The following is a 27166-nucleotide window of genomic DNA, read 5'->3' on the forward strand; positions in this document are numbered from 1 at the left end:
CCTCTCTGGCCTCGCTCAGCTGCTCGTTCACAAAGTCGAATGTCAAATTGGAGGGCCAGTTCAATGAGGTCTTTACAGGACGTGGGTCTGTCCCTCAGTAGACCATCCTTGATTTCATCAGAAAGACCGCGACGGAATGCACTTTGGAGCGCCCGGTCATCCCAACCGCTGTCTGCCGCCAAAGTCCGGAACTCCAAGGTGTAGGCTGCCACGGAGCGTGATCCCTGCGAAATGGAGTGAACACGTCCGGCCGCGTCCCCCCCATCCTTGGGGTGATCAAAAACAGCCCGAAATTCAGCACGGAAGGCAGAATAGTCAGAGTTGAGCCCAATGGTCCTGTCGACTGCAGCTGTAGCCCACTTGAGAGCCGGGCCGGAAAGTAGGGAAAAAATAAATGCTATCTTAGCGCCGTCGGATGAATAACGGGAGGGCTGGTGACGAAAAATGAGGTCACATTGTACCAAAAACCCTCTACAAAGTTCAAAGTCCCCTTCAAAGGGTTTCGGGCTGGCAATCCTGGGCTCTCGTTCCAAATTGCTGTGTTCGGGTTCACGGACTGGAGAAACACGCAGAGGTACCACCGGTCCAGGACTGGCCCCGGGGCACAAGTTGTCGAGCCTGGAATATAGTCTGGTGAAGGCTCTCTCAAGATGATCCTCAAGGGCAGTAAACCGAACCTGATGTTCGCTAACGACGGAGCTAAGGATAGCTAGGTCGGAAGATATGGCTATCTGGGCCTGGGACTTGCCGCTGTCGCCTGGTTCTGACATGTTGTTGGCCAGAACGTACTGTTATGTAACAGAGAAGGGAAGGAGGCGACAACCAGGGCAGGACTGCGGTTTAGAAGGTTTATTTTAAACCTTAGATGAATACGTGGCGTGTGTATGCTACTCAAAGTGAATGAGTGATGACTATGTGTAATATTAATAATGTAAATGTTACCAAGGGTTGTTGTCAGCAAATGTTGGTTGTATCTTTCGTCGTTATCCAAGGGGGAGGGCGAAGAGGCAGTTTGTGGACAGGCAAAAGGTCGTGGGCAAGAACAGGGCAGCGTGGTCTGGGTCCGAGCAGGGAGGTCGTGGATCGGGGAGAGCAGTCAGGAATCCGGATGGGTGTCGAGTGACAATGCACAATCACGGAGGACAGGAGAGTCACTGTGGAAAATACAAAAGGGCATGAACCAAGGGAAAACACGGAGAGAGAGAGATCATAACAAGGGCGAGGAAATCACTGGGAAAACAAGGGATGCCAGACGTGATGCTTACTGGAAGGTTAGCGACGTTCTGGCAAAGGTTCCTCGGGTCCGCTGGTCTTTATGCTCCCCCTCGTCAAGTCCAGGTGCGCTGATAAGTAATTGGTTGCAGGCTTGTTGCTGTGTGGGCGTGTTGTGCTCAGCGCGAGCAGAGGCTTGTCTTGAGTGTGCTGCCAGTAGAGTGGTTAAGAGAGGTGCCTGCAGCTCCAGCTGCAGAGGAAACGTGGGTTCGACTCCGCGTCATGACACACATTCACACACTAGGGCCAATTTAGTGTTGCCAATCAACCTATCCCCAGGTGCATGTCTTTGGAGGTGGGAGGAAGCCGGAGTACCCGGAGGGAACCCACGCAACAACGGGGAGAACATGCAAACTTATTTTTTGTAAATCGATTTTTTATTTTTTTTAATTGATTAAGAATGGTTACAAATACGAATCACGATTAATTGGGGAAAACATTTTTGGACACCCCTACTAAACAGCCTGCGTAAACCAGGGGGTTCTAATTCTTGATGGGAAAATTATTCTGCATGTTACCTGATCACATACCTCACCTCTGGTATCTTTTCTTTACCTGATTTGTGTACTTCCCGTTTTGCTTTTTCTTTAGCTAGTCATTGTTGAAGAAAGATGAAATCTTGCCTACCTCAGAATCAGAATTGTTTATTTAATGAAAGCTGCTCTTTATTTGTTTTGGCCGTCACATGCAATGCCTATGTGAGACAAGAATACACTTCTTTCATCTAATTTCTCTCATTTCTATCATTTACAGTACATGCTGTGACCTGCATATTAAACAAGCTATAGCGACATTGTTATTGTAAGAGTTAACACAGAGGAACTGCTTTTCTGGCATAGTGACATCGCCTTGCTTATACAAACCCCGTTTCCATATGAGTTGGGAAATTGTGTTAGATGTAAATACAAACGGAATACAATGATTTGCAAATACTTTTCAACCCATATTCAATTGAATGCACTACAAAGACAAAATATTTGATGTTCAAACTCATAAACTTTATTTTTTTTTGCAAATAATTAACTTAGAATTTCATGGCTGCAACATTTGCCAAAGTAATTGGGAAAGGGCATGTTCACCACTGTGTTACATGGCCTTTCCTTTTAACAACACTCAGTAAACGTTTGGGAACTGAGGAGACACATTTTTAAGCTTCTCAGGTGGAATTCTCCCATTCTTTCTTGATGTACAGCTTAAGTTGTTCAACAGTCCGGGGGTCTCCGTTGTGGTATTTTAGGCTTCATAATGCACCACACATTTTCAATGGGAGACAGGTCTGGACTACAGACAGGCCAGTCTAGTACCCACACTCTTTTACTATGAAGCCACGTTGATGTAACGCGTGGCTTGGCATTGTCTTGCTGAAATAAACAGGGGCGTCCATGGTAACGTTGCTTGGATGGCAACATATGTTGCTCCAAAACCTGTATGTACCTTTCAGCATTAATGGCGCCTTCACAGATGTGTAAGTTACCCATGTCTTGGGCACTAATACACCCCCATACCATCACAGATGCTGGCTTTTCAACTTTGCGCCTATAACAATCCGGATGGTTATTTTCCTCTTTGGTCCGGAGGACACGACGTCCACAGTTTCCAAAAACAATTTAAAATGTTGACTCGTCAGACCACAGAACACTTTTCCACTTTGTATCAGTCCATCTTAGATGAGCTCAGGCCCAGCGAAGCCGACTGCGTTTCTGGGTGTTGTTGATAAACTGTTTTCGCCTTGCATAGGAGAGTTTTAACTTGCACTTACAGATGTAGCGACCAACTGTAGTTACTGACAGTGGGTTTCTGAAGTGTTCCTGAGCCCATGAGGTGATATCCTTTACACACTGATGTCACTTGTTGATGCAGTACAGCCTGAGGGATCGAAGGTCACGGGCTTAGCTGCTTACGTGCAGTGATTTCTCCAGATTCTCTGAACCCTTTGATGATATTACGGACCGTAGATGGTGAAATCCCTAAATTCCTTGCAATAGCTGGTTGAGAAAGGTTTTTCTTAAACTGTTCAACAATTTGCTCACACATTTGTTGACAAAGTGGTGACCCTCGCCCTATCCTTGTTTGTGAATGACTGAGCATTTCATGGAATCTACTTTTGTACCCAATCATGCCACCCACCTGTTTCCAATTAGCCTGCACACCTGTGGGATGTTCCAAATAAGTGTTTGATGAGCATTCCTCAACTTTATCAGTATTTATTGCCACCTTTCCCAACTTCTTTGTCACGTGTTGCTGGCATCAAATTCTATAGTAAATGATTATTTGCAAAAAAAAAATGTTTATCAGTTTGAACATCAAATATGTTGTCTTTGTACTATATTCAACTGAATATGGGTTGAAAATGATTTGCAAATCATTGTATTCCGTTTATATTTACATCTAACACAATTTCCCAACTCATATGGAAACGGGGTTTGTACTACACTGCTCCTCCGACTACTAGGTAGTAAGCTACTAGCTAGAAGCTAGCTTGAGCTGCCATAAAATAGAGGAGCTTGAGCTGCTCCTGCTGCTGCTTTATTGTCTTTCAGTTTGTAGTAGGTCATTCTAGATTATAAATCATTTTTTTGCATCTGTATAGTAGAAGGTTGTGGCACCAAGATGAGAAGTTGGTCGACTAGGGAAATCCACACGCTACCAGTTTGATACTATATGGCTCTCAACAAATGGAACGTAACATAAGACAATCGCAACATCGCTAGGAGGCATTTTTTATTTGGGAATTGAGGATTATTCTAAATTTTGCAGCTCACCAGTGCTGAAAGTTAAAACATCCCATCAGCAGGGAGAGCAGTCACTGTTTTATGTTTTTATTTGAAATTAATGAAATAATTTTTCATTATATCATTGTTACGATATCTGTTATTAGCAGAGGTGTGGACTCGAGTCACATGACTTGGACTCGAGTCAGACTCGAGTCATGAATTTGATGACTTTAGACTCGACTTGACAAAATGTAAAAAGACTTGCAACTCGACTTAGACTTTAACATCAATGACTTGTGACTTCACTTGGACTTGAGCCTTTTGAATTGACATGACTTGACATGACTTGCTACTTTCCCCAAAACCCAAAGATGAAAAAGTTATTCGGGAGCGCTCCGTATTTTTCATTGTGTACTTGTCTATCAGCGTTGCGTGTGTCAGCTGGTGTGATGTCAGTACAACAGCCAATCAAATTAGATCTACTTTGTTTTCATCACACAGCATTCATCCAATCAAATTGCAGGACAACCAACGAAGAAGACATGTCCAAACCACACGCCAGTGAACAAAAAATGATACCTAAAATAATTTTGTTTGGGTATAAAAATTATGAGGTGGTCAACACAAAACGGTTTGCAGTATGCAACACATGCGGTTCGAAAATTACTGATGGAGAGGCAACAACTTCCAACTTCGTCCGGCATTTGAAGTTGCACAAAGAACGGTAAGTTTTGAATGTAAGATAACGTTTATTGGCTAAGTAACGTGACTTTTATTTGCTGTGTAGTTAAATCAGTGAGGCTGTAAACTCACTGCTAACGTTATAACGTTATTGCAAACACGGGAATCTGTTGCAGTTCACTACCTTATTCATACTTTTTGTTCAGTGATTTTTTTTTAAGCAGGGTTACGTTAGTCAATATATCACACGTAACGAGACGGCGGTCAGCAGCACCGCGTATTTTAGCCACCTAAAAAAAGACAAAAATAGTCAAATAAAGGTCAGTTAAAATGTATACTATATTATGAATATGTGTACCGTTTTAGCTAGCTTTCTGACATACTTTTGGTTGTTTACCTCAGTGGTCCCCAACCACCGGACCGCGGCCCGGTACTGGTCCGTGGATCGATTGGTATCGGGCCGCACAAGAAAGAATTTTTTTTTTTTTTTTTTAATTAAATCAACTTAAAAAACACAAGATACACTTACAAGTAGTGCACCAACCCAAAACAACTCTCTCCCCCCTTTTGTTCTGGGCATTGAACATGAAGACTCTTCCTTCACTGTTCCGAGTGGCCATGAGAGTCTTGGCAGTGCCTGCCTCCAGTGCTCCAGTGGAGCGAGTTTTCAGCCATGGTGGCATCATACTACGCCCCCATCGTGCACAAATGACTGACAGACTCTTGGCTAATTTGGTCTTTTGCAAATGCAATGCAGCATAGGGCCCTGACATATAAAAAGTACAACTTTTTTGTTATGTTCACGTATATGTCATGTTTTTTCAATGTTAACACTTTTGTACAAATAAGTACATTTGCACTTTATTTTTCAATGTGTTTGTTCTGTAAAGGAATGAGTTAATGTTTAAAATGACTGGTTAATAGTGCTATTATAAAGTGCAATGTCAGCACAATTTTCTTTCCTGCAATTTAAAATGCACTTGTTTTAATAAATAAATACAGCGTTTGAAAAGCATACACAATCTGTGTTAATATATTAGTCTGTGGTTAAAAGGACTTGAAAGGACTCGAAACTCAAAATGCAGGACTTAGGACTTGACTTGAGACTTTCCAGTCTTGACTTTGGACTTGACTCGGGGCTTGCCTGTCTTGACTCGGGACTTGACTCGGACTTGAGGGCAAAGACTTGAGACTTACTTGTGACTTGCAAAACAATGACTTGGTCCCACCTCTGGTTATTAGTGGTAGCAAACACACGGAGTGTTCTCTATGTTGTTGACAGAAGCAGCGTTAATTGCTCTCTGAAATCAATGCGCCCAGGAAATAAGTTACGTTATTGCTTGAAATGACCAAAATACCTTAATTATTACATGATATCATGAATGTGTTTGTTACCATATTACATACTGTACGTATTTACAGCATGTTTAAAAACTGTGTCAGAGGTTTTTTGATGGCTTTTAGAATGTTCTATATGCGGAATAGATTGTATCCCCATTACCTGCCCTGTTAGCCGCCTCGAACTGACAGATTCGTACTATTTAGAACTCACAAAAAAGGGAAAGACTTACCGTATTTTCCGCACTATAAGGCGCACCGGATTATTAGCCGCACCTTCAATGAATGGCATATTTCATAACTTTGTCCACCAATAAGCCGCCCCGGACTATAAGCCGCGCCTACGCTGCGCTAAAGGGAATGTCAAAAAAACAGTCAGATAGGTCAGTCAAACTTTAATAATATATTAAAAACCAGCGTTCTAACAACTCTGTTCACTCCCAAAATGTACGCAAATGTGCAATCACAAACATAGTAAAATTAAAAATAGTGCAGAGCAATAGCAACATAATGTTGCTCGAACGTTAATGTCACAACACACAAAATAAACATAGCGCTCACTTTCTGAAGTTATTCTTCATTCGTAAATCCTTCGTCTTCGGTGTCCGAAGTGAAAAGTTGGGCAAATGTGAGATCCAAAATGGCCGGTTCCGTCTCGTCGAAGTCATCGGAGTCAGTGTCACTGTTATCCAGCAGTTCTGTGAATCCTGCCTTCCGGAAAGCTCGGACCACAGTTGTGACCGAAATATCTGCCCAGGCATTTACGATCCACTGGCAGATGTTGGCGTCGTCTGGCGCTGTCTGCCTGTCTTAGTGAAGGTGTGTTCGCCTTCTGTCATCCATTGTTCCCACGCAGTTAGCAGTCTAGCTTCGAATGCCCTGTTGACACCAATATCTAGCGGCTGGAGGTCTTTTGTCAATCCACCCGGAATGACGGCGAGTATTGAATTAAGCGCGTAAGCGTGTCTCTTAATGTGATGTTATGAGCTAGCAAATATAACAACTACACTACCCAGCATGCAACGATAGTTACGAGCATGCGCGGTAGCCCTGAGAAGCGTTGTTGTATGCTGGCAGTTAGAATGTGGTTATGAGCACGCTGTGAGTAAACGTTGAGAACTCAGTTAACACGCCTCGTCTGCATTATTTATAATTAGACAGACAACACACTTAATAGGAGCCATTTTGGGGTCTTTACATAAACACACAAATGGAAATGAAACGTCACATATCCCAGCATGCACCGCGCGCTTCTTCTTCTTCCGGGGGCGGGTGGTTGCTTACAGTAGAAGAAGAAGCGCTTCTTGTTCTATGGGGGCGGGTGCTTACCTTGGCGGTTGCTTGCGTAGAAGAAGAAGCGCTTCCTGCTCTACCGGGAAAAAAGATGGCGGCTGTTTACCGAAGTTGCGAGAACGAAACTTTATGAAAATGAATCTTAATATTTATCCATATATAAAGCGCACCGGGTTAAAAGCCGCACTGTCAGCTTCTGAGTAAATTTGTGGTTTTTAGGTGCGGCTAATGGTGCGGAAAATACCGTATGTTTTTGTCTCATATAGGGATTCTGGATTATGGGCAACATTCCCAAAAAGTGTTGTTTTTCTTTTAAGGGGAACTGCACTTTTTTTTGGAATTTTTCCCATCGTTCACAATCATTATGAAAGACAAGACGACAGATGTATTTTTTTTTATTTTTTATGTATTCTAACTCATAAATAACGTAAATAAAAGTCTGCTTATAATGGAAACAATGGGTGGTCCTCTAATCCGCCCATAAACCCCAATAAATGACCATCCACAAACCGCCAACAATACTCAATTTACATATTGTGACTTGAATATTAACCAAGTATTAGTGGTATTGTTATTATAAGCGCAAACGCAGTCACACTTTTTATAACAGCGCTGTGATCACTAGCTTGTGTGGCTATGTTGATATAGTCGGCTGGTGAGATGCTTCCTCGCCTCGGTGCTTGTAAAAGTTTGTTCAAGATTATAAATCATGCCTCTCACATTGATATTAGTAGGATGAGGATGTAATCGGACAAGTTGTTACACTTTGACAGCCTATTTAGACCCAGGTAAGGCGAGAAAGACATGAAAAGACGCTTGGTTCCACCGCCCTTCTCTTCGCGATAATTATGAGTCATTCTTCATCTAAATAGGAATGTAACAAGATTGTATCAGTTGGCAGCCCAGTAAAAGCAGACATTGTACAATAAGTAATGTTTTATTACGTTTGTTGGCTGTAATCAAGTCTGCAGTGAGTAGTAATCAGTGATGATGATGATGAAGAAAAATAGTGAACATTGTGATGAGTTTTTGAAATGAATGTGCCGCGTATGCTTTAAATGAGCAAAATATGTAAATGTTACATGTTATTATAAATGTGCCCATTACTACATTACATATATTTACAGCATGTACAGGTAAAAGCCAGTAAATTAGAATATTTTGAAATACTTGATTTATTTCAGTAATTGCATTCAAAAGGTGTAACTTGTACATTATATTTATTCATTGCACACAGACTGATGCATTCAAATGTTTATTTCATTTAATTTTGATGATTTGAAGTGGCAACAAATGAAAATCCAAAATTCCGTGTGTCACAAAATTAGAATATTACTTAAGGCTAATACAAAAAAGGGATTTTTAGAAATGTTGGCCAACTGAAAAGTATGAAAATGAAAAATATGAGCATGTACAATACTCAATACTTGGTTGGAGCTCCTTTTGCCTCAATTACTGCGTTAATGCGGCGTGGCATGGAGTCGATGAGTTTTTGGCACTGCTCAGGTGTTATGAGAGCCCAGGTTGCTCTGATAGTGGCCTTCAACTCTTCTGCGTTTTTGGGTCTGGCATTCTGCATCTCCCTTTTCACAATACCCCACAGATTTTCTATGGGGCTATGGTCAGGGGAGTTGGCGGGCCAATTTAGAACAGAAATACCATGGTCCGTAAACCAGGCACGGGTAGATTTTGCGCTGTGTGCAGGCGCCAAGTCCTGTTGGAACTTGAAATCTCCATCTCCATAGAGCAGGTCAGCAGCAGGAAGCATGAAGTGCTCTAAAACTTGCTGGTAGACGGCTGCGTTGACCCTGGATCTCAGGAAACAGAGTGGACCGACACCAGCAGATGACATGGCACCCCAAACCATCACTGATGGTGGAAACTTTACACTAGACTTCAGGCAACGTGGATCCTGTGCCTCTCCTGTCTTCCTCCAGACTCTGGGACCTCGATTTCCAAAGGAAATGCAAAATTTGCATGGTTGGGTGATGGTTTGGGGTGCCATGTCATCTGCTGGTGTCGGTCCACTCTGTTTCCTGAGATCCAGGGTCAACGCACCCGTCTACCAGCAAGTTTTAGAGCACTTCATGCTTCCTGCTGCTGACCTGCTCTATGGAGATGGAGATTTCAAGTTCCAACAGGACTTGGCGCCTGCACACAGCGCAAAATCTACCCGTGCCTGGTTTACGGACCATGGTATTTCTGTTCTAAATTGGCCCGCCAACACCCCTGACCTTAGCCCCATAGAAAATCTGTGGGGTATTGTGAAAAGGGAGATGCAGAATGCCAGACCCAAAAACGCAGAAGAGTTGAAGGCCACTATCAGAGCAACCTGGGCTCTCATAACACCTGAGCAGTACCAGAAACTCATCGACTCCATGCCACGCCGCATTAACGCAGTGATTGAGGCAAAAGGAGCTCCAACCAAGTATTGAGTATTGTACATGCTCATATTTTTCATTTTCATACTTTTCAGTTGGCCAACATTTCTAAAAATCCCTTTTTTGTATTAGCCTTAAGTAATATTCTAATTTTGTGACACACGGAATTTTGGATTTTCATTTGTTGCCACTTCAAATCATCAAAATTAAATGAAATAAACATTTGAATGCATCAGTCTGTGTGCAATGAATAAATATAATGTACAAGTTACACCTTTTGAATGCAATTACTGAAATAAATCAAGTATTTCAAAATATTCTAATTTACTGGCTTTTACCTGTATATACAATCTTAATGGAGTTCTTTGGATGTTTTTTTAAGGGCTTTATCGGCAGAATAGAGCGACTCCCATAGGCTCCGTTGTAAGCTGACTTTTGATTGCATTTATTTACTATTTAGAATGCAATAAATAAAGAAAAACATGTTCTTGTCTAACATAAGGATTGTGAATGATAGGCAACATTCTAAAAAAAAGTGCAGTTCCCTTTTAAGCAACTGCAATAGCTAAGCTAAATAACTCATTATAATACTAAAATATATGCATAATTAAAATGAGCTACATAAATTTTATATCTTAGAATTTGTCATTTATATTGTTTGGAAAAGGTCATACGAATGTTTGCTGTATGCATGTGTTAATCGATGTTCGAAGAATTCCCCAAAACTTCCCACAGATTCCATGGTATTTGCTAACAATAAAAGTGATTTGATGGAAAAGTAGGATTTGTATGCTGAGTGTTGGTCAAAAGTCAAGGTTCACAGCAATACAATCTCCAAATTAATTTAAAAAAAAATCATCCATATAGTGTTTATTTACTATTGAACAAAGACACACTTCTCCTTTGTGAATGTATGTTTCAGTCCCTCTTGAAATCGCGATCACGCTAATTCATGCAAATTCAACTAATTGCAGCAAATTATTTACAGCCTCGCAACTTTGTTCAATGCCTGCAACTTCCCGCACATGTTGGCTAATCAGCAACATTTTCGCCATTTGAATTTGCCTTTAACTAGAATAATAGAATATAGAACACTTTATTGGCATCAAGCTTGAGAGTATGACAACAATAAAGGTGGGTACTGTGTTAGTTAGGTGCAGTTGAAATACAATATAAACAATAAATAAAATGTTAAAAATAAATACCTAAATACAAGTACAAACAGCTCTGCCGAGGCAGCGAGGTCGAACGATGTCCTATAGGGAGGGCAGAGGGCAGCCGATAATCTTCTCCCATGCAATTAATTATTCTTATAGCCAGACCTGTGTGTTTATGACCATACCGTGACCACCTCTGAGGAAAGCAACAGTTGTAGTCGAAACCGTCAGGTACGGAAATAAACACACAGGTCTCGCTATAAGCATAACAAATTGCATCATTTTTTGAAGACCTAATAAACCTCTTTGGAATCTTCTCCGCTGTCTTTGGCACCCTCTGCAGGGCCTTCCTGTCTGCAGCAAACCTCACAGTTACAAAGTACATGAGCACTGACTCTGAAGTGGCCCAATAAAAAGATACCTGCAGTTTCTCCTTAAGTTGGTTCCTCAGCACATAAATTAAGTGCTCCATCTTTTTGACCTGTGCTGAAGTGTTGACAGTCCGTGTGAGGTTCTCCTAGATGGAAATTCCCAGGAACCTAAATTCTCCATTTACCACGAGTGGAGAATGTTCCCCTCTCTGGCTCCTAAAATCAATGACCATCTCCTTGGTCTTTGTGGTGTTCAGCCCTATGTTGTTCCTAGTACGCAACCCTGCTAGTTCCTGTAATTCCTCTCTGTTGGCTGTTAAATCAACCCCAGTGATCAGGCCCACTTCCGTGGTGTTGTCGGGGAATTTGATGGTGTTCGAGGGATGAATGGGGACACAGTCATACGTACAGTTTGGGGCTCAGTTCGGTGCAGTTCTTCTTTAAAGCGCAATATTTTCCCCAGTTGGAAAAACTGGGGAAAAATATGCCCAACAAATTGGGCATATTTGCTCGTTTGAAACCAAATTATTCTCACACAAGACTTTTGGCTTTACAACCTAATAATTTCCCTCCAAATTTGTGTTACCTTGCAGTGCTTCTCACTAGCAAGTTGCCTCGAGCGAGGCTCTCTGTCCTTGCAGCTGTGTGTGTAAGCTCGCTGTCCCGCCTACACCCACGGAGACAAAGATTGTGGAGGACTGAAAATAGGCCCTTTTTACCAGAAGTTCATCAACTTTAGGCTCCTGTAGACCTGTGAGTTTTGCGTTTCCTCTGAATTTCACAGTTCATGTAGTTTATACAAATCCGGTTGATGACGTACAGTATATTCCTACTTTCATGCCAATATTAGGTTAGATTTATTTCTCTAAAGTGTAAGTAAATAAAATACAAAGCTGTAAAATACAAACAAATATGATCTAATAACAAAGTCAGGATAGCAGGGGTTAGTGCATGTGCCAGTGTCCACCAGTCAGAAAGTCGTCCCTTCAGTAAATAGTTAATTCATGGGCGTCAAACGATTTCTTATGGTCCATTTTAATGGTGACAACATGAACACATTTAGCGTTACCTTGTTATTATTAGCATTTAGTTTACTCTGATTGAGGTTGATAACAAAAATGTTGTCACTTATTCCCACGCTCTGTCTCCCCGCTTGTATGTGATAACCAGGAAGCACATCTAGCGCACTGTTTTTGTTTATTGTGAGAAACTGGGGGATTCTCGCAGACACAAAGACGTAACTACATGTTACCAAACAAGCCAAAAGTTGCCTATAATAGTGTTTTACATGGCCTCATCGTACACAACTCTGGTGTTCTCAATGACGGCTAAATAAATTGGAAAAGTGAACGTTTAGTGAAGCACAATGAAGCAAAACATTAATTTTACAATAAAATACTTGTGGCAGCAATTCTGCTGGTTAGGGACCTGTGGTGTAGCCTACATAAAGTGTTAAGTTGAATTAAGGTTTTCCTATATTCCCTGAAGGTAACGTGGCAGCAAAAAGGCTAGGGTGTGTCCCCTATTCTTTTTGCCAAGATGTCTGTCATGACGCCACGCCCCTCTCAGTTGATGAACTGCGCCCAATGCGAAATTTAGGTAATAAGTCTGATTTTGGAAAAAAGGTTTAAATCTGAAAAAAACAGATGCTCAAATATCAATATCTATGAAAGTGAAAATCGTAAATAAATTAATTGTTCAAAGAAATTACAAAAGTGAATCCTAATTTTGTTGATAATAAAAGCCTATTATAACGTTCAACCTGAAAAAAAAAAAAAAATGTTTTATTTCAAATGCACTGATGTATTTTTCAAAATTCAACATCACGACATGATTTTCCTGCGACAAAGTTAATGTTTTCAAGTGCAAAACTTTTGACCCTAATTTACCTCAATAATATTGAGGCATTTTGCTCATGTTTATCAGTGAATTGAATGATTTAAGTAGAAATTTGAAAATCTTGTATGTCACATGTGAATAAAACTCAAAAAGGTAACAACAAATCTTATACAACTTGTTGATTATTGTTTTTTTTTGTTTTTTAGAATACCATGTAATATCTACTTTCAAGAGGAACCCTCTCGAACAGGCATTCCGTCGGCCCAATGTTAATCTCACGACCAATCACCTAATCAATCAGTACTGGATTGCTGTGAGCCACAAAGCTCCGGCTTTTCTGTATGACGTGTACCTCAGGCTCATTGGACAAGAACCCAGGTAACCTTGCAAAGCATCGCCGTGCCGGGCTTACCGGCCGCCTCCTCTGCTACTTAACTGCTGTCGCTTCTGCATTCTTTTTCTTGTGCTACTTGCAATGATTGCTTTCTCGTCGAGCTTTCAAAACATCTCAGTTTGGCCTGAATCAGTTAAGTAAAGAGGCTTAATTGAAGATGCCTTTAGTAAACCCAACCCAGGCAGACATGCTTTTTAACCCCCTTGCTTAGCTGCTAATTTGTTGAAACGTGTCTGGATCCCATCTGTTTTTGATTTGAAATCACCTGGTCTTAAAGTATTTATGGCCTGATGATTTTAACAGACCAGCAGTGTTCATGGCATGACACTCTTAATAAGCGGTAGGGGAGGGATCACGTACTGTTTATCTGTCTCCTCCTTGTTTGTCTTTTATTGTCCTACAGAAAACTCTATAAACCCAATCTTAAAGACCAATCCCTTAGAGCAGGCTTTCAGAAGGCCCAATGTCAATCTGTGCTCCAACCCCTTTACTAATAAGTACTGGACAACTGTCAGCCACACACTGCCAGCCAGCTCTGGTATATGACTGCTATCTGGGCTCTCGGGCCAAAAGCCTCAGTAAAGTCGTCTTCATCCACATGGCCCAACCCGGGCTCTCACTTAACGCACCTCACATATGTAGTCAGCTGTACTCCGCTTGTTATTTGTCAGGTATTTCTACCTTTCATATATCGCAAGCTTCAAATTTAACCCACCCAATGCCATTATTGGTACACTTTGTGTTGAACTGAAGCCAAAGCAGAACAAAAAACATTCTGCCAACACTTAATGAGCACAATAACTTTTGTAAGTCTGTGCTTTTTTTGTAATTTGCCTGTTATCCACAATCTATATGTGAGACAAGAACATGTGTTTCCCTTTTCTATGTGTTCTAGAGAGTGAAAAACTGCTGGCACGAGGTGGCTAACAATGTAGGTAATGGAGATTAATGTATTTCACTCATACAGCTTTCTTAAACATCCCAAACATGCCAACAAAGCATCAGGCCACTACTGAGAGATAATTTTGCTGCTGGCGTTGCTGCGGCTGTATCGCCCTTGAGTTATGAAAAGTTAATGCAAAATTATATGTAGGGATGGGTACTGAAATCGCTACTTTGTTGGCACCGACCGAATCCCGCCGGTCCTACCAGGCACCGATTCACGTAAAATCAAACGGTGCCATGTTTGAGTACGTGACGTCACGCACAGTTGCTGACTCACTTCGGCACTTGCCAATCACTCCAGCAAAATGACAGCGGAGTCAGCCAAACTACCTCTTGATAATGTTGCAATTTTAATGCCAACAAAAATGTACTCAAAAAAGCTCCAACAGGACTTTTAAATAAAGGGGAACTGTACTTTTTGGGGGAATTTTGCCTATCGTCCACAATCCTTATGAGAGACAAAAACACATATGTTTGGGATTTTTGGCATTCTAATTTGTAATAATCTGCCCGTTCTAGGTGGCTAGCAATACAGCTAATGGGAGCAATTAATTTTGCCTTTAAATCGCTCTAAAAAATGCTGTCCGGGGACGGGGTTTTTTTCAGTTGATTTTGGTTATGCACTCGATTTCTGTCAGTATAGCGACTCCAAGCACTACATTTACACCGTCACCAAGTCACGCCGGTCTTGACTCTCGGTCCCCATCTGCTCATCAGAAGTTTCACCCTCTCTTCTTGCCCGCTCAGCCTCTAAAACATGTAGCTCATCCGCCGTATATTAAAGCTTAAAAAGATAAGGCTTTGCTCCAAAGTAGTTGTCATTGGTTTTGAAAACATCTGCCATGGTTGGTGGTAGCAAACACAAATTGTGCTCTCTGCTGCTGTTGTTGACGGAAGTAGCATTCCATATTCTCTACTGCTCGCTACTGTTATCATATCTGAGTTATTGTGTAGAAATATGGGGAAACAACTACAAATTCTCTAACCGGGTTACAAAAAAGATCAATTAGAATAATACATAATGTTGGATATAGAGAACATACAAACCCTTTATTTATTTAATCAAAAATATTGAAATTCAACGACTTGGTTCATTTGCAAACATCTAAAATGATGTACAACGCAAACCTACTACCCAAGAATGTACAATTCTTCTCAACAAAAGAGGAGAAATATAACGTTAGAGGAAAATCTAATTTAAAACATTTGTATGCACATACAACACTTAAGACCTTTATCAAAATTGTATATGGAATTAAATTATAGAATGGATTAAGCCACGAAATCAAACAAAGCACTAATATGATTAAGTTCAAGAGTTTGTCCAAACTACAAGTGTTCACAAAGTACAAAGAGGAACAATTATCATAAATATCTCAAACATGAAAAAAAAAGACAATATTGATGTATTTAATAGTTGTTTACTTACTTATCGTATTTTGTATTGATGTATTATTTATTTATTCACTGTTCTGTTACAAATAGAGAACAAAGACATAGGATAAAACTGCTATGATATGAACAGAGGTGGGATTTAATAAACTCTGCTTCCTCCTACTTCTTTTTGGACGTGCTGTAATGAAACAACTGGAAATTTGGGATGCATTACTTTGTAATCGTATTGTATGCATGTTCGACATATACTGAATTGAACTGAACTGAACTGAAATGTAAATATGAATAATGGGTTGCAGCCTCGGCAAAAATGCCTATTTAAGTCAAGGTTTGTACACTTTGAACACAATATAAAGTGCGATTCAGTACTTTACATCAAACAAACATTACAAGGATGTGATGAATCGACCGTCTTAATCACCAAGCTAAAACAACGATAATCTGAAATGTCTTGGATCTTATAGTTCATAAACCAAAACGTTTGCAAAATAGAGGGGTTCATAAATCAAGGTTCCACTGTACTACCTTTGCCTCTGTGTTGTTCATGTTATTCATCACTTATTCTTCATCACATGTTCCGCGTCACATGTTCGACATCACACGTTCTTCATCACACATTCTTTTTCACATGTTGACCGGCACATGTTCCTCATGACAACTCACAGATGGACTCTGAGTCTTCTCAGCTGTTAGTTGGAAATGATCCAAATAAATAAGGAAATATCAAGTTCCATGGTGCAGCTTGTGACTGACTGATGTCAGTTGATGCTCAAGTTAGCTGGGACAGGCTCCAGTGACCTGGAACCATACTTGCCAACCCTCCCGGATTTTCCGGGAGACTCCCGAAATTCAGCGCCTCTCCCGAAAACCTCCCTGGACAAATTTTCTCCCGAAAATCTCCCGAAATTCAGGCGGACCTTGAGGCCACGCCCCCTCCAGCTCCATGCGGACCTGGAGGGTCTGCATGGAGCAATGTTGTTGTAATATATTGAGTTGGAGGCAATAAACAGGCGAGGGGATGAAGTACGTCTCTTTACTGTAGACTTCAGAACAGACTCACACACTTGACGTCAGGTGCGCAACACCACATAAATCGTTGGCCACCAAAAAGTAACCCCAGTACGCTATAGCCAACATTCACCAGGAGATGGCAACAGACAAACATAGATCACTTTCAGTGAATTCTAGCTATATATATATATATATATATATATATATATATATATATATATAAAACACCACTCAACCAATGGAGAAATACAGCAGCAGTAATCAAATGGTTCAACAACATCCAAGACAAACAACAGCACAACTTTATCTCCTTTGATATCGAGGAATTTTACCCTTCCATCACGCAAGACCTACTGACTCAAGCACTAGACTTCGCCTCAGACTACGACTCAATCACAGGCAACGAAAGAAACATCATCATCCACGCAAAAAACTCCATTCTCATCCACAACAGTACACCATGGCAAAAAAAGAACAATGCAACATTTGACGTCACTATGGGAAGTTTTGACGGAGCAGAAACGTGTGAACTCGTTGGGAGTTTCCTCCTCTCCCAGCTCGCTAGCCTCAATCTGAACCTTGGTATTTACCGTGATGACGGACTGGCAGTGTGTCGCGCCTCGCCAAGGAGCAGCGAGAATACCAAGAAGCGCATATGCCAAATTTTCAAAGAGAACGGCCTACGGATCACGATTGAAGCCAACAAGCAAACCGTCAACTTCCTTGACGTCACTTTCAACCTGAGAAATAACAGCTACCAACCATTCACGAAACCCAACACAACACTCCAATACGTGCACCATGACAGCAACCACCCACCCACCACCATGAAAAGAATACCTACCGGAATCAATAAAAGGCTATCGATGCTGTCATCTAGCAAAGCTGAATTTGACCAAGCAACCCCCCCGTACCAAAAAGCCCTTGATGAAAGCGGATACAATTTCACCCTCACCTATGAACCCACGCCAGGAAACCAGCCAAAAAAGAACAGAAAATGAAACGACATCATCTGGTACAACCCCTCATACAGCAAAAACGTCTCAACGAACATTGGACACAAATTCCTCAATCTGATTGACAAACACTTTCCCAAAGACAACACCCTAAGAAAAGTATTCAACAAGAACAACATTAAATTGAGCTACAGCTGCATGAACAATATACGACAAATCATCTCAAACCACAACAAAACAATTGCAAATGAGCCGTCGGCCCCCAGACAGAGCGACTCCAAAACCAACAAAGGATGTAACTGTCGAAAGAAACCTGATTGCCCTCTCAACGGGGGGTGCTTACAAACATCAGTTGTCTACCAATCTAAGGTAATACGCAAGGACATTAACACATCCGACACATATGTAGGATTAACCGAGGGAGAATTCAAAACCAGATGGAACAATCACAAGGCTTCTTTCAGGAACAAAAACCTGCGAAATACCACAGAACTCAGCAAACACATTTGGGACCTCAAAGACAATAATGTTGAATATTCAATAACATGGCAAATTCTTGCATCCAGCACACCTTACAATAGTGGTAATAAAAGATGCAACCTATGCTTGAAAGAGAAACTGTTTATTATTTACCGTCCAGACCTGTCATCCCTCAACAAGCGCAGCGAAATTGTAACAACATGCCGCCATAGACGGAAACACCTCCTAGGTAACACATGAGCCAATCACCACGCCCCTAGGCCAGCCTGTACCCACCCACTCTGTACCCTATATAAACCATGGTATGCGAATGCTCCCATTAAAATCTCCTGATGATTGAGGGTACCCCCCCTCAAGAAACAGGCCTGTAGAGATGAAATAGTCTTGTGATTTTTTTCCCACACATACATATATATATATATATATATATATGAAATACTTGACTTGGTGAATTCTAGCTGTAAATATACTCCTCCCCTCTTAGCCACGCCCCCGCCCCACCCCGACCACGCCCCCCACCCCCCACCTCCCGAAATCGGAGGTCTCAAGGTTGGCAAGTATGCCTGGAACAGAACAAATGTACTTACACAAGCTCATTTTTGCCGTGATGGACTTGGGTTCAAGTACTCCTTAACACTGATCAATCACGTTACAACATGTTGATTTGTCCCGTCACATTTCTACTCTGCTGCATTTGTTTCTGACTTTGTGAATTAGATCAGTTGCTCTGATTATTTAATTTGTGCAAGATGGCAGCTGTACTTGTGAGAGGAGCATTAATTATATGGCACATAGTCGTTACACACATACATTTAGTCACAGGTGAGCAGGCGTGTTGTGGGTTTGACTTTTGGATGATAGTGTTTTTGTATTTTATTGATATGAATGTGTTCTTTACTATCAAGAACATGCTAGGGAGATAACATTACAGTCAGTGTACGACTCGGCTTCATTGGGTGCATGTAGTGATGCAGGGCCGGCTCTAGGCGAGAGTGAATTCATCCAATATAGTAGTATTAATACTGCCTGAGGCTGAGCCAATCAGTGGCACGATCTTGAACAGTGTGCTTAGATTGGTTTGAGCTCATTTAGTGGCCAATATACTTTAGTGTTGATATTTTTAGTTAATCGAGCCAATTATTTGCTTGAAAACCCTTCATTTAAACCAATAGTATGTTTATGAACAAAAAATATGTGATATAGTTCATCTGCACGCTTTGAAGCGCAATATGACGAGGGACGAGTGTATCACTCCTTGTCTTTCATAATGTGTCGATGCTTCTGTATTGTTTGATGCATCACCAGATGTGTGCATGTAATCAGGCCAAAAAGGGGGAGGATCATCGAACCTAAGCAGGGATCAGAGCGCTCCCATCAACCAAATGTGCAGGACTTTAATTGTGAAGTGGTCTCAGGCACAATACGATTGGCCTCGTGTGACTACCCTATGGATTGGTGGTAGCTCTCCACTGTGACTATAAATAGTACAATTTGTCTATAACATTGTTAACTATACATAACATTATCAATCAATCAATCAATCAATCAATGTTTATTTATATAGCCCTAAATCACAAGTGTCCCAAAGGGCTGTACAAGCCACAACGACATCCTCGGTATAGCCCACATAAGGGCAAGGAAAAACTCACCCCAGTGGGACGTCGATGTGAATGACTATGAGAAACCTTGGAGAGGACCGCATATGTGGGTAACCCCCCCCCTCTAGGGAGACCGAATGCAATGGATGTCGAGTGGGTCTAACATAATATTGTGAGAGTCCAGTCCATAGTGGATCCAGCATAACAGTAAGAGTCCAGTCCACAGTGGGGTCAGCAGGAAACCATCCCGAGCGGAGACGGGTCAGCAGCGCAGAGATGTTCCCAACCAATATACAGGCGAGCGGTCCACCCCGGGTCCCGACCCCGGACAGCCAGCACCCCATCCATGGCCACCGGATCTGTGTGTCTTCCCCTCCACAAGGGATAGGGGGGAGCAGAGGAGAAAAGAAAAGAAACGGCAGATCAACTGGTCTAAAAAAGGGGGGCTATTCAAAGGCTAGAGTATACAAATGAGTTTTGAGATGGGACTTAAATGTTTCTACTGAGGTAGCATCTCTAACTGTTACCGGGAGGGCATTCCATAGTGCTGGAGCCCGAATAGAAAACGCTCTACAGCCCGCAGACTTTTTTTGGGCTCTGGGAATCACTAATAAGCCGGAGTTCTTTGAACGCAGATTTCTTGCCGGGACATATGGTACAATACAATCGGTAAGATAGGCTGGAGCTAGACCGTGTAGTATTTTATACGTAAGTAGTAAAACCTTAAAGTCGCATCTTAAGTGCACAGGAAGCCAGTGCAGGTGAGCCAGTATAGGCGTAATATGATCAAACTTTCTTGTTCTTGTCAAAAGTCTAGCAGCCGCATTTTGTACCAACTGTAATCTTTTAATGCTAGACATAGGGAGACCCGAAAATAATACGTTACAGTAATCGAGACGAGACGTAACGAACGCATGAATAATGATCTCAGCGTCGCTAGTGGACAAAATGGAACGAATTTTAGCGATATTACGGAGATGAAAGAAGGCCGTTTTAGTAACACTCTTAATGTGTGACTCAAAGGAGAGAGTTGGGTCGAAGATAATACCCAGATTCTTTACTGAGTCGCTTTGTGTAATTGTTTGGTTGTCAAATGTTAAGGTGGTATTATCAAATAAATGTCGGTGTTTAGCAGGACCGATAATCAGCATTTCCGTTTTCTTAGTGTTGAGTTGCAAGAAGTTAGCGGACATCCATTGTTTAATTTCATTAAGACACGCCTCCAACTGACTACAATCCGGCGTGTTGGTCAGCTTTAGGGGCATGTAGAGTTGGGTGTCATCAGCATAACAATGAAAGCTAACACCGTATTTGCGTATGATGTCGCCTAGCGGCAGCATGTAAATACTAAAGAGTGCAGGGCCAAGAACCGAACCTTGGGGGACTCCGCACGTTACCTTAACATAGTCCGAGGTCACATTGTTATGGGAGACATTAACTCTGCATAACATTGTAAGCTTATTAAAATTGAAGAAAACAACACACCAGCCTTTCCTCTTCTCCCACCATGGTTACAGTGAAGCCAAGTGCTACATACACTTGATCATATTCTGGTACACAAAAAAAAAAGCATGTTCCCCGAGGTCACATGCGCCCCTCCTGGCATCGCACTGCCCCTCTATTTGAGAAGAACTGAAGTAGAACAAGGAAACAACTGCAGAGCACGAAAACCATGTATCAACATGGTACAGCTACTGAAGTAACCGACACCATCATGTGGCCCTGCCTCATGGTTGTGGCCCTAAACAACCACATAAAGTCTGTATGCCAAGGGCCAGCCCTGGATGTTGGTCACTTTGGCTTTGACATCGTTCTGGTTTCCTTACTAATGATTTATTTTTAACACCTTGATTTTTCAAAATGCTACTTTTTGATTTACATTTCCATGATCATTTCATTTAAGCATTACAATCATTGCCATCAATCTGAGCGCAAAACGAAAACTTTCACTTGTTCTCTGTTCACCACACTTTTTTTGGCTGCTGCACCCCAACCACCTCCTCTGTCTTTGTGCCACAAAAACATCTGCTCACTCTTGCCTCACTTCATCCTCTCGCCCATCCAAGGATGATGAAGACGATCACTCGACTCCACAAAGCCATGATGGTGCTGGAATATTTCACCAGTCACTCCTGGGTGTGGAACACCGACAATGTCACCATGTTATTGGGAAAAATGAGCTCTGACGATAAGAAGGTAAGAGTGTGTATTTAATCCCATGTTGTTTTCTAAATAATCCTTTTTATAAATGTATGACCAGAACATTTGTATGGCCAGTACAGAGGTCTGTCGATTATTGTACTTGTAGTATACATGAATTAGTCTGCTGTAGAGGTTACACTTGGAAAAGTTTGAGCATGACAATAAACCAAGCAAATATTTGGCTAACTAACCTAAACTAAAGAGACAAAAAAGCTCTATACCATCCATTAAGGATTCAGCTGGGAACATTACACACGTTCCTGAGGAAATTAACTCTTATCTTTAGAGACTTTTACAGAACCTTATATACACCCCAGATTGACCCATCTCTTTCAGATATTGAGATAATAATACAGACTTACCTAAATTAAATACAAGGCATGTATCAAATTTAGATCTCGCTATTACAGTAACTGAAATTCATGATGCCAAACAATAAAGCACCAGGGCCTGATAGGTTCCTGTGGAGTTCTACAAAACATTCTGGTTGCTGCTTGCTCCAATATTTACAAACATGGCTTTAGAGATGAAAGAAAACTCCTTCCTTCCTTCAAATATGAATTCTGCTATAATCAGTCTCTTGCTAAAACCTGATAATGACCCCACACTTCCGTCCAGTGACTGGCCAATCTCCGTCCAGTGACTGGCCAATCTCCCTGATTAATGTTGATCTTAAAATTACCTGCAAAGTATTAGCTCAAAGACTAGAAAAAGTCCCTCCATATATAGTACATCCTGATCAAACAGGTTTTGTCAAGGGAGACAATCGTCCAACAATGTTCGCCATTCACTCAATCTGATAGACTATTCTGTTATTCATAATCTAAAAACCGATGTTGCTTCATTAGATGCTGAAAAAGTGTTTGATAGAGTGAATTGGAATTTTCTCTAGGTACTCCACAGAAATTTAGATTCGGAGACTCATTTATAGCATGGATCAAGGTTCTATATAGTTTTCCCACAGCCTCAGTTAGAACTAACAGCCAAATATCTCCAAGGTTTCATTTTATGAGGGGCGCTAGGCAAGGTTGTCCACTTTCTCCGTCACAGTTTGTTATATTTATTGAACCTCTTGCAACCGCAATTCGCCAGCATGCAAATATTAAAAACACCCATACTGCAACTGTTCATTAAAAAATAAGCCTTTATGCTGATGATGTATTACTTTTCCTACAAAATCCACATTCTTCTCTTCAAGACACAATCTCACTCATTGATAAAGGCAGTTCTATTTCAGATTATTCCATCAACTGGTCCAAATCTAGTGTTAACTTTTAATTTTGACTTTCAGAGCACCTCATCGATTCCACTGCCCATTGGGAACATTAAATACCTGGATATCAATATTTCTTCCACCTTGACAGATCTGAATCACCCGATCTTAAAACCAATTAAGGATGATCTGGCACGTTGGAAGACACTGCCCAACTCACTTATGAGAACGGTTTCTACCATGAAAATGATGGTCTTACCGAGGGTTAATTATCTTTTTTCAATGATTTCCACCAAACCTTCTCAAATTTGGTTTAAATCACTAGACTCACACATCAATCAGTTTCTTTAGAAAAATAAACCAGCACGAATCAGCCTTAAAACATGACAAAAACCCAAGAAATATGCGGGTCTAAAATTCCCAAATTTTTCCCATTACTTCCTTGCAAATAAACTACAACACTTATTAAAATGGATAAATCCCAATTTATTAGATAATTTATGGATAGATATTGAACAATCACTCAGCCAGGAGATCCTAATTTCTAACTTGCCCTGCATTAGCCAAATTCTTTAAAAACACAACTGCTTTAAAAGTATTAATGTACGCACTACCTTTAATAGCTTGGTGGGAATTTTTTAAAATAACTGGGTCTCCGATCACACCCTACTAATTTACGCCTATTTGGAATAACTTTCCAACATGGAATGATAAGGGAGTCAGATGTCTTGGAGATATCATCAATGGAAACAGTTTGATCTCTTTTAAAGATGTAATGACACAGTATGCAAAAAATCCCAACAAATTCCTAGAATTTATATACAGAATATAGTGTATGGTAGTTTCTTGTACTAGTAGTATTTTATTGTAGTTTTCTGTAGTAGTACAAATTTAAATAGTATTTTTATTGTAGTAGTAATACGTGTAGTAGTGTAATTGTTGTTTCTTGAAATTGTTGTAGTTCCTTGTAGTTGTAGTACTTGCAGTAGTGAACTTGAAGTTTGTTGTACAGTAGTTGTAATATTTGTTGTGTATTTCTAATTTCTTGTAGGTGCAGTAGTGTACTTGTTGTTCTTTGTAGTAGTAATAGTAGTACTTGTAGTAGTGTACAATTCACTTGGTCCATGTTGTCCTCATGTGTGCACATCATTTTGTTCTTGTAACTCATTTTTGGGTGGGGCGGCCAAGTTTGACAATCAACTTGGGTTGATTGTCAAACTTTTAGTTCATTCCAGTCTTGTGCTGGTCTACAATCTTTGACATTTCTTTGGTCTTTCCCATCGTAATGTGAAGGTTTGAACAGTGTATTTTATACACATGAGCTGAGATTAGGAGTATTTTCTTAAAGGGACAGTATTTACAGTGGAACCTTGATTTATGAACTGAAATGGTTCTTGAACAGGGTTCGTAAATCAAAAAGCTTGTAGAGTGAGGCGTGCGTAAATCGAGGTATTTGTGTATTACATGGACACAAATGGTTTGTGTGGTCACAATACTTATTTCACTCATTATGTTTCATGTCAATTTTTCAGGAAAATTCAACACATTCTCCAATGTTTTTCAATAATATTGAGATGTATGCACCATGTGTAAATGCAGTATCTGAGAAGACTATATCTTTTGTTGATATTTCTTAATGTCACTGCCTCAGGTGTTTAATTTTGATGTGCGTCAGCTACACTGGGCAGAGTACATGGAAAGTTACTGCATGGGCACCAAAAAGTACGTACTCAATGAAGAGCTGTCAGGTCTGCCTGCTGCACGCAAGCACCTCAACAGGTAAGCATGTTCCCTCCTTTTGTCCTCTCATTTCAGAGACACTTGGCATCAGAGGGTTGTTCTTGAACTGGGTAAGAATCTACTTAAACAACAGGAAACAATACTTTAAGATAGGATAACAAATGTCTACAGGGCTGAATATATCGTGTGGCATACGTACCCCAGGGATCAATACTAGGACCAAAATTTGTTCAATATTTACATAAACGACATTTGTAAAGTTACAAAGGACTTAAATGTAGTATTTTTTGCAGTTGACACAACTTTTTGTTCACACAGAAGTTACTACAAATAACAGAAGAAATGAACAAATTAAAAAGATGGCTTAACAAAAACAGGCTATCTTTGAACCTCAGTAAAACAAAAATAATGCTTTCCGATAACCGTTAAAGAGAAAGTCAAACACATACAAATAGATGGAGTAGATAGTGAAAGAGTACAAGAAAACACATTTTGGGGTATAATAATAGATGATAAAATGAACAGGAGATCTCATGTAAAATATATACAATTTAAAATAGCAAAATACATAAAAATAAATAATCTCATTAATCTCTTGGGTGAACCATAAATTATTTATTTATTTATTAGAACTTTAATTAGTGTATGTCTAATATTAATTTATGTATTTACTATATTTGACTTACTTTTTGTGTATTAATGTATTTATTCATTGTTTTGTTATAAACATAGAACAAAAACATGAGATAAAATTGCTATGATATAAATAGGGGTAGGATTTAATAAGCTCTTCTTAATCTTACTCCTTTTCGGACATGCTGTTATGAAACAACAGGAAATATGTGATGCATTACATTGTAATTGTATTGTATGCATGTTCAAAATAAACCGAAACTGAACTGAACTGCACTCTTCAATTAAACATCAATATGTTTCTCCTTTTGTAGGCTCAGGAACATCCGTTATACTTTCAACACCACCCTGCTAGTGCTCATTTGGCGCGTTTTCATCGCCCGCTCTCAGATGGCTCGAAACATTTGGTACTTTGTGGTGAGCCTGTGCTTCAAGTTTCTCTCCTACTTCAGAGCCTCTTCCACCATGAGATAATAAGCACTGGTTCAAATGAGAAACATCCAAACTACTCAATGAACGCCAGCAACTGGCATCCACAGCCTTAATGTTCTAATCTATCACTTTTATATTCATATTTCTGTCATGTCATACAATTAGATTATTGAGAAGACTGGAAATCAAACTGCCAAACCTCCTATGTTTCTAGTTTGATACTTTTTGTACATTAAAAATGCTGAAAGCAGTCCAATATTTATAACAATCAAAAATTAGTATTATATCTCATTAGTAAAACAATCTTTAATTTTTGGCCTGAAAATGGCCCCCAGGCTGCACTTTGGACACCCCTGCCTTACATAAACCAGAACATTCCCTAAGATATTTATTGGTACTATTAAGTTACATCAGCATCACTTGCTAATCAATCTTTATGTTGCTTCATTTGGGACACTTTGAAATTGCCATATCTTATAAGCTCATAAGTAGTGTGTGTCATTGTGACATGAGATACATATTATATATGTGTGTGTGAGTGTGTGTGTGTGTGAGTTTGGTTTGCTTTTCTCAATGTATGTGCCAAGAAAGGTAAAAATGAATCATGCCTGTGATGCATTTGCCGCCATGTTTCTGATATTATCCATGTAGTTCATCATGAAATCTTGCAAGTTGATGCTTTATCCTGTTTGCTTAACAACACTAACATGTTTGTGTTACCTCGTTAATGTCTGCCTTGTCCTCTGACACGGCTGAAAGCACAAATACAACGGAGGCCGTTTAAGTCGACAAGTGGACCAACTCATCAAGTCCTGGTCCACCATGTTCTACTTAGTACTAAAACAGCGACCCACGACATACGTGATCATGGCTTATGTAGACATAAAACATGAAAGGGTCAATTCTTTTTTTAAATGGCTCAGTTTATGTCGTCGACATTGTGAACTTCATCAGATTTGTGGTCATGTGAAGACCAATAAAAACAAAGGAAGAAAGATAGGAGAGGCGACACAAACTGTCACTTACCTTCAAAACTTTGAATTTGGACTAAATATATACTGTGTATATATATATATATATATATATATATATATATATATATATATATATATATATATATA

The 27166-nt window shown here is 40.3% G+C and overlaps 1 protein-coding gene across 2 annotated transcripts in view; it reads left to right on the forward strand.

Moving 5' to 3' along the window:
• The window catches only part of LOC133572308 (fatty acyl-CoA reductase 1-like), a 94613-nt gene extending 67447 nt beyond the window's left edge, over positions 1–27166 (forward strand). For both annotated transcript variants that reach the window (XM_061925212.1, XM_061925211.2), the window contains exons 10-13: positions 13253–13424; positions 21892–22021; positions 24892–25019; positions 25928–27166. In XM_061925212.1, the coding sequence (XP_061781196.1) occupies positions 13253–13424; positions 21892–22021; positions 24892–25019; positions 25928–26087 (590 nt within the window). In that variant the 3' untranslated portion in view covers positions 26088–27166. The remainder of the gene's footprint in view (positions 1–13252; positions 13425–21891; positions 22022–24891; positions 25020–25927) is intronic.

Source organism: Nerophis lumbriciformis, linkage group LG29 (assembly GCF_033978685.3).
Source record: "Nerophis lumbriciformis linkage group LG29, RoL_Nlum_v2.1, whole genome shotgun sequence".
NCBI classification, from domain to species: domain Eukaryota; kingdom Metazoa; phylum Chordata; class Actinopteri; order Syngnathiformes; family Syngnathidae; genus Nerophis; species Nerophis lumbriciformis.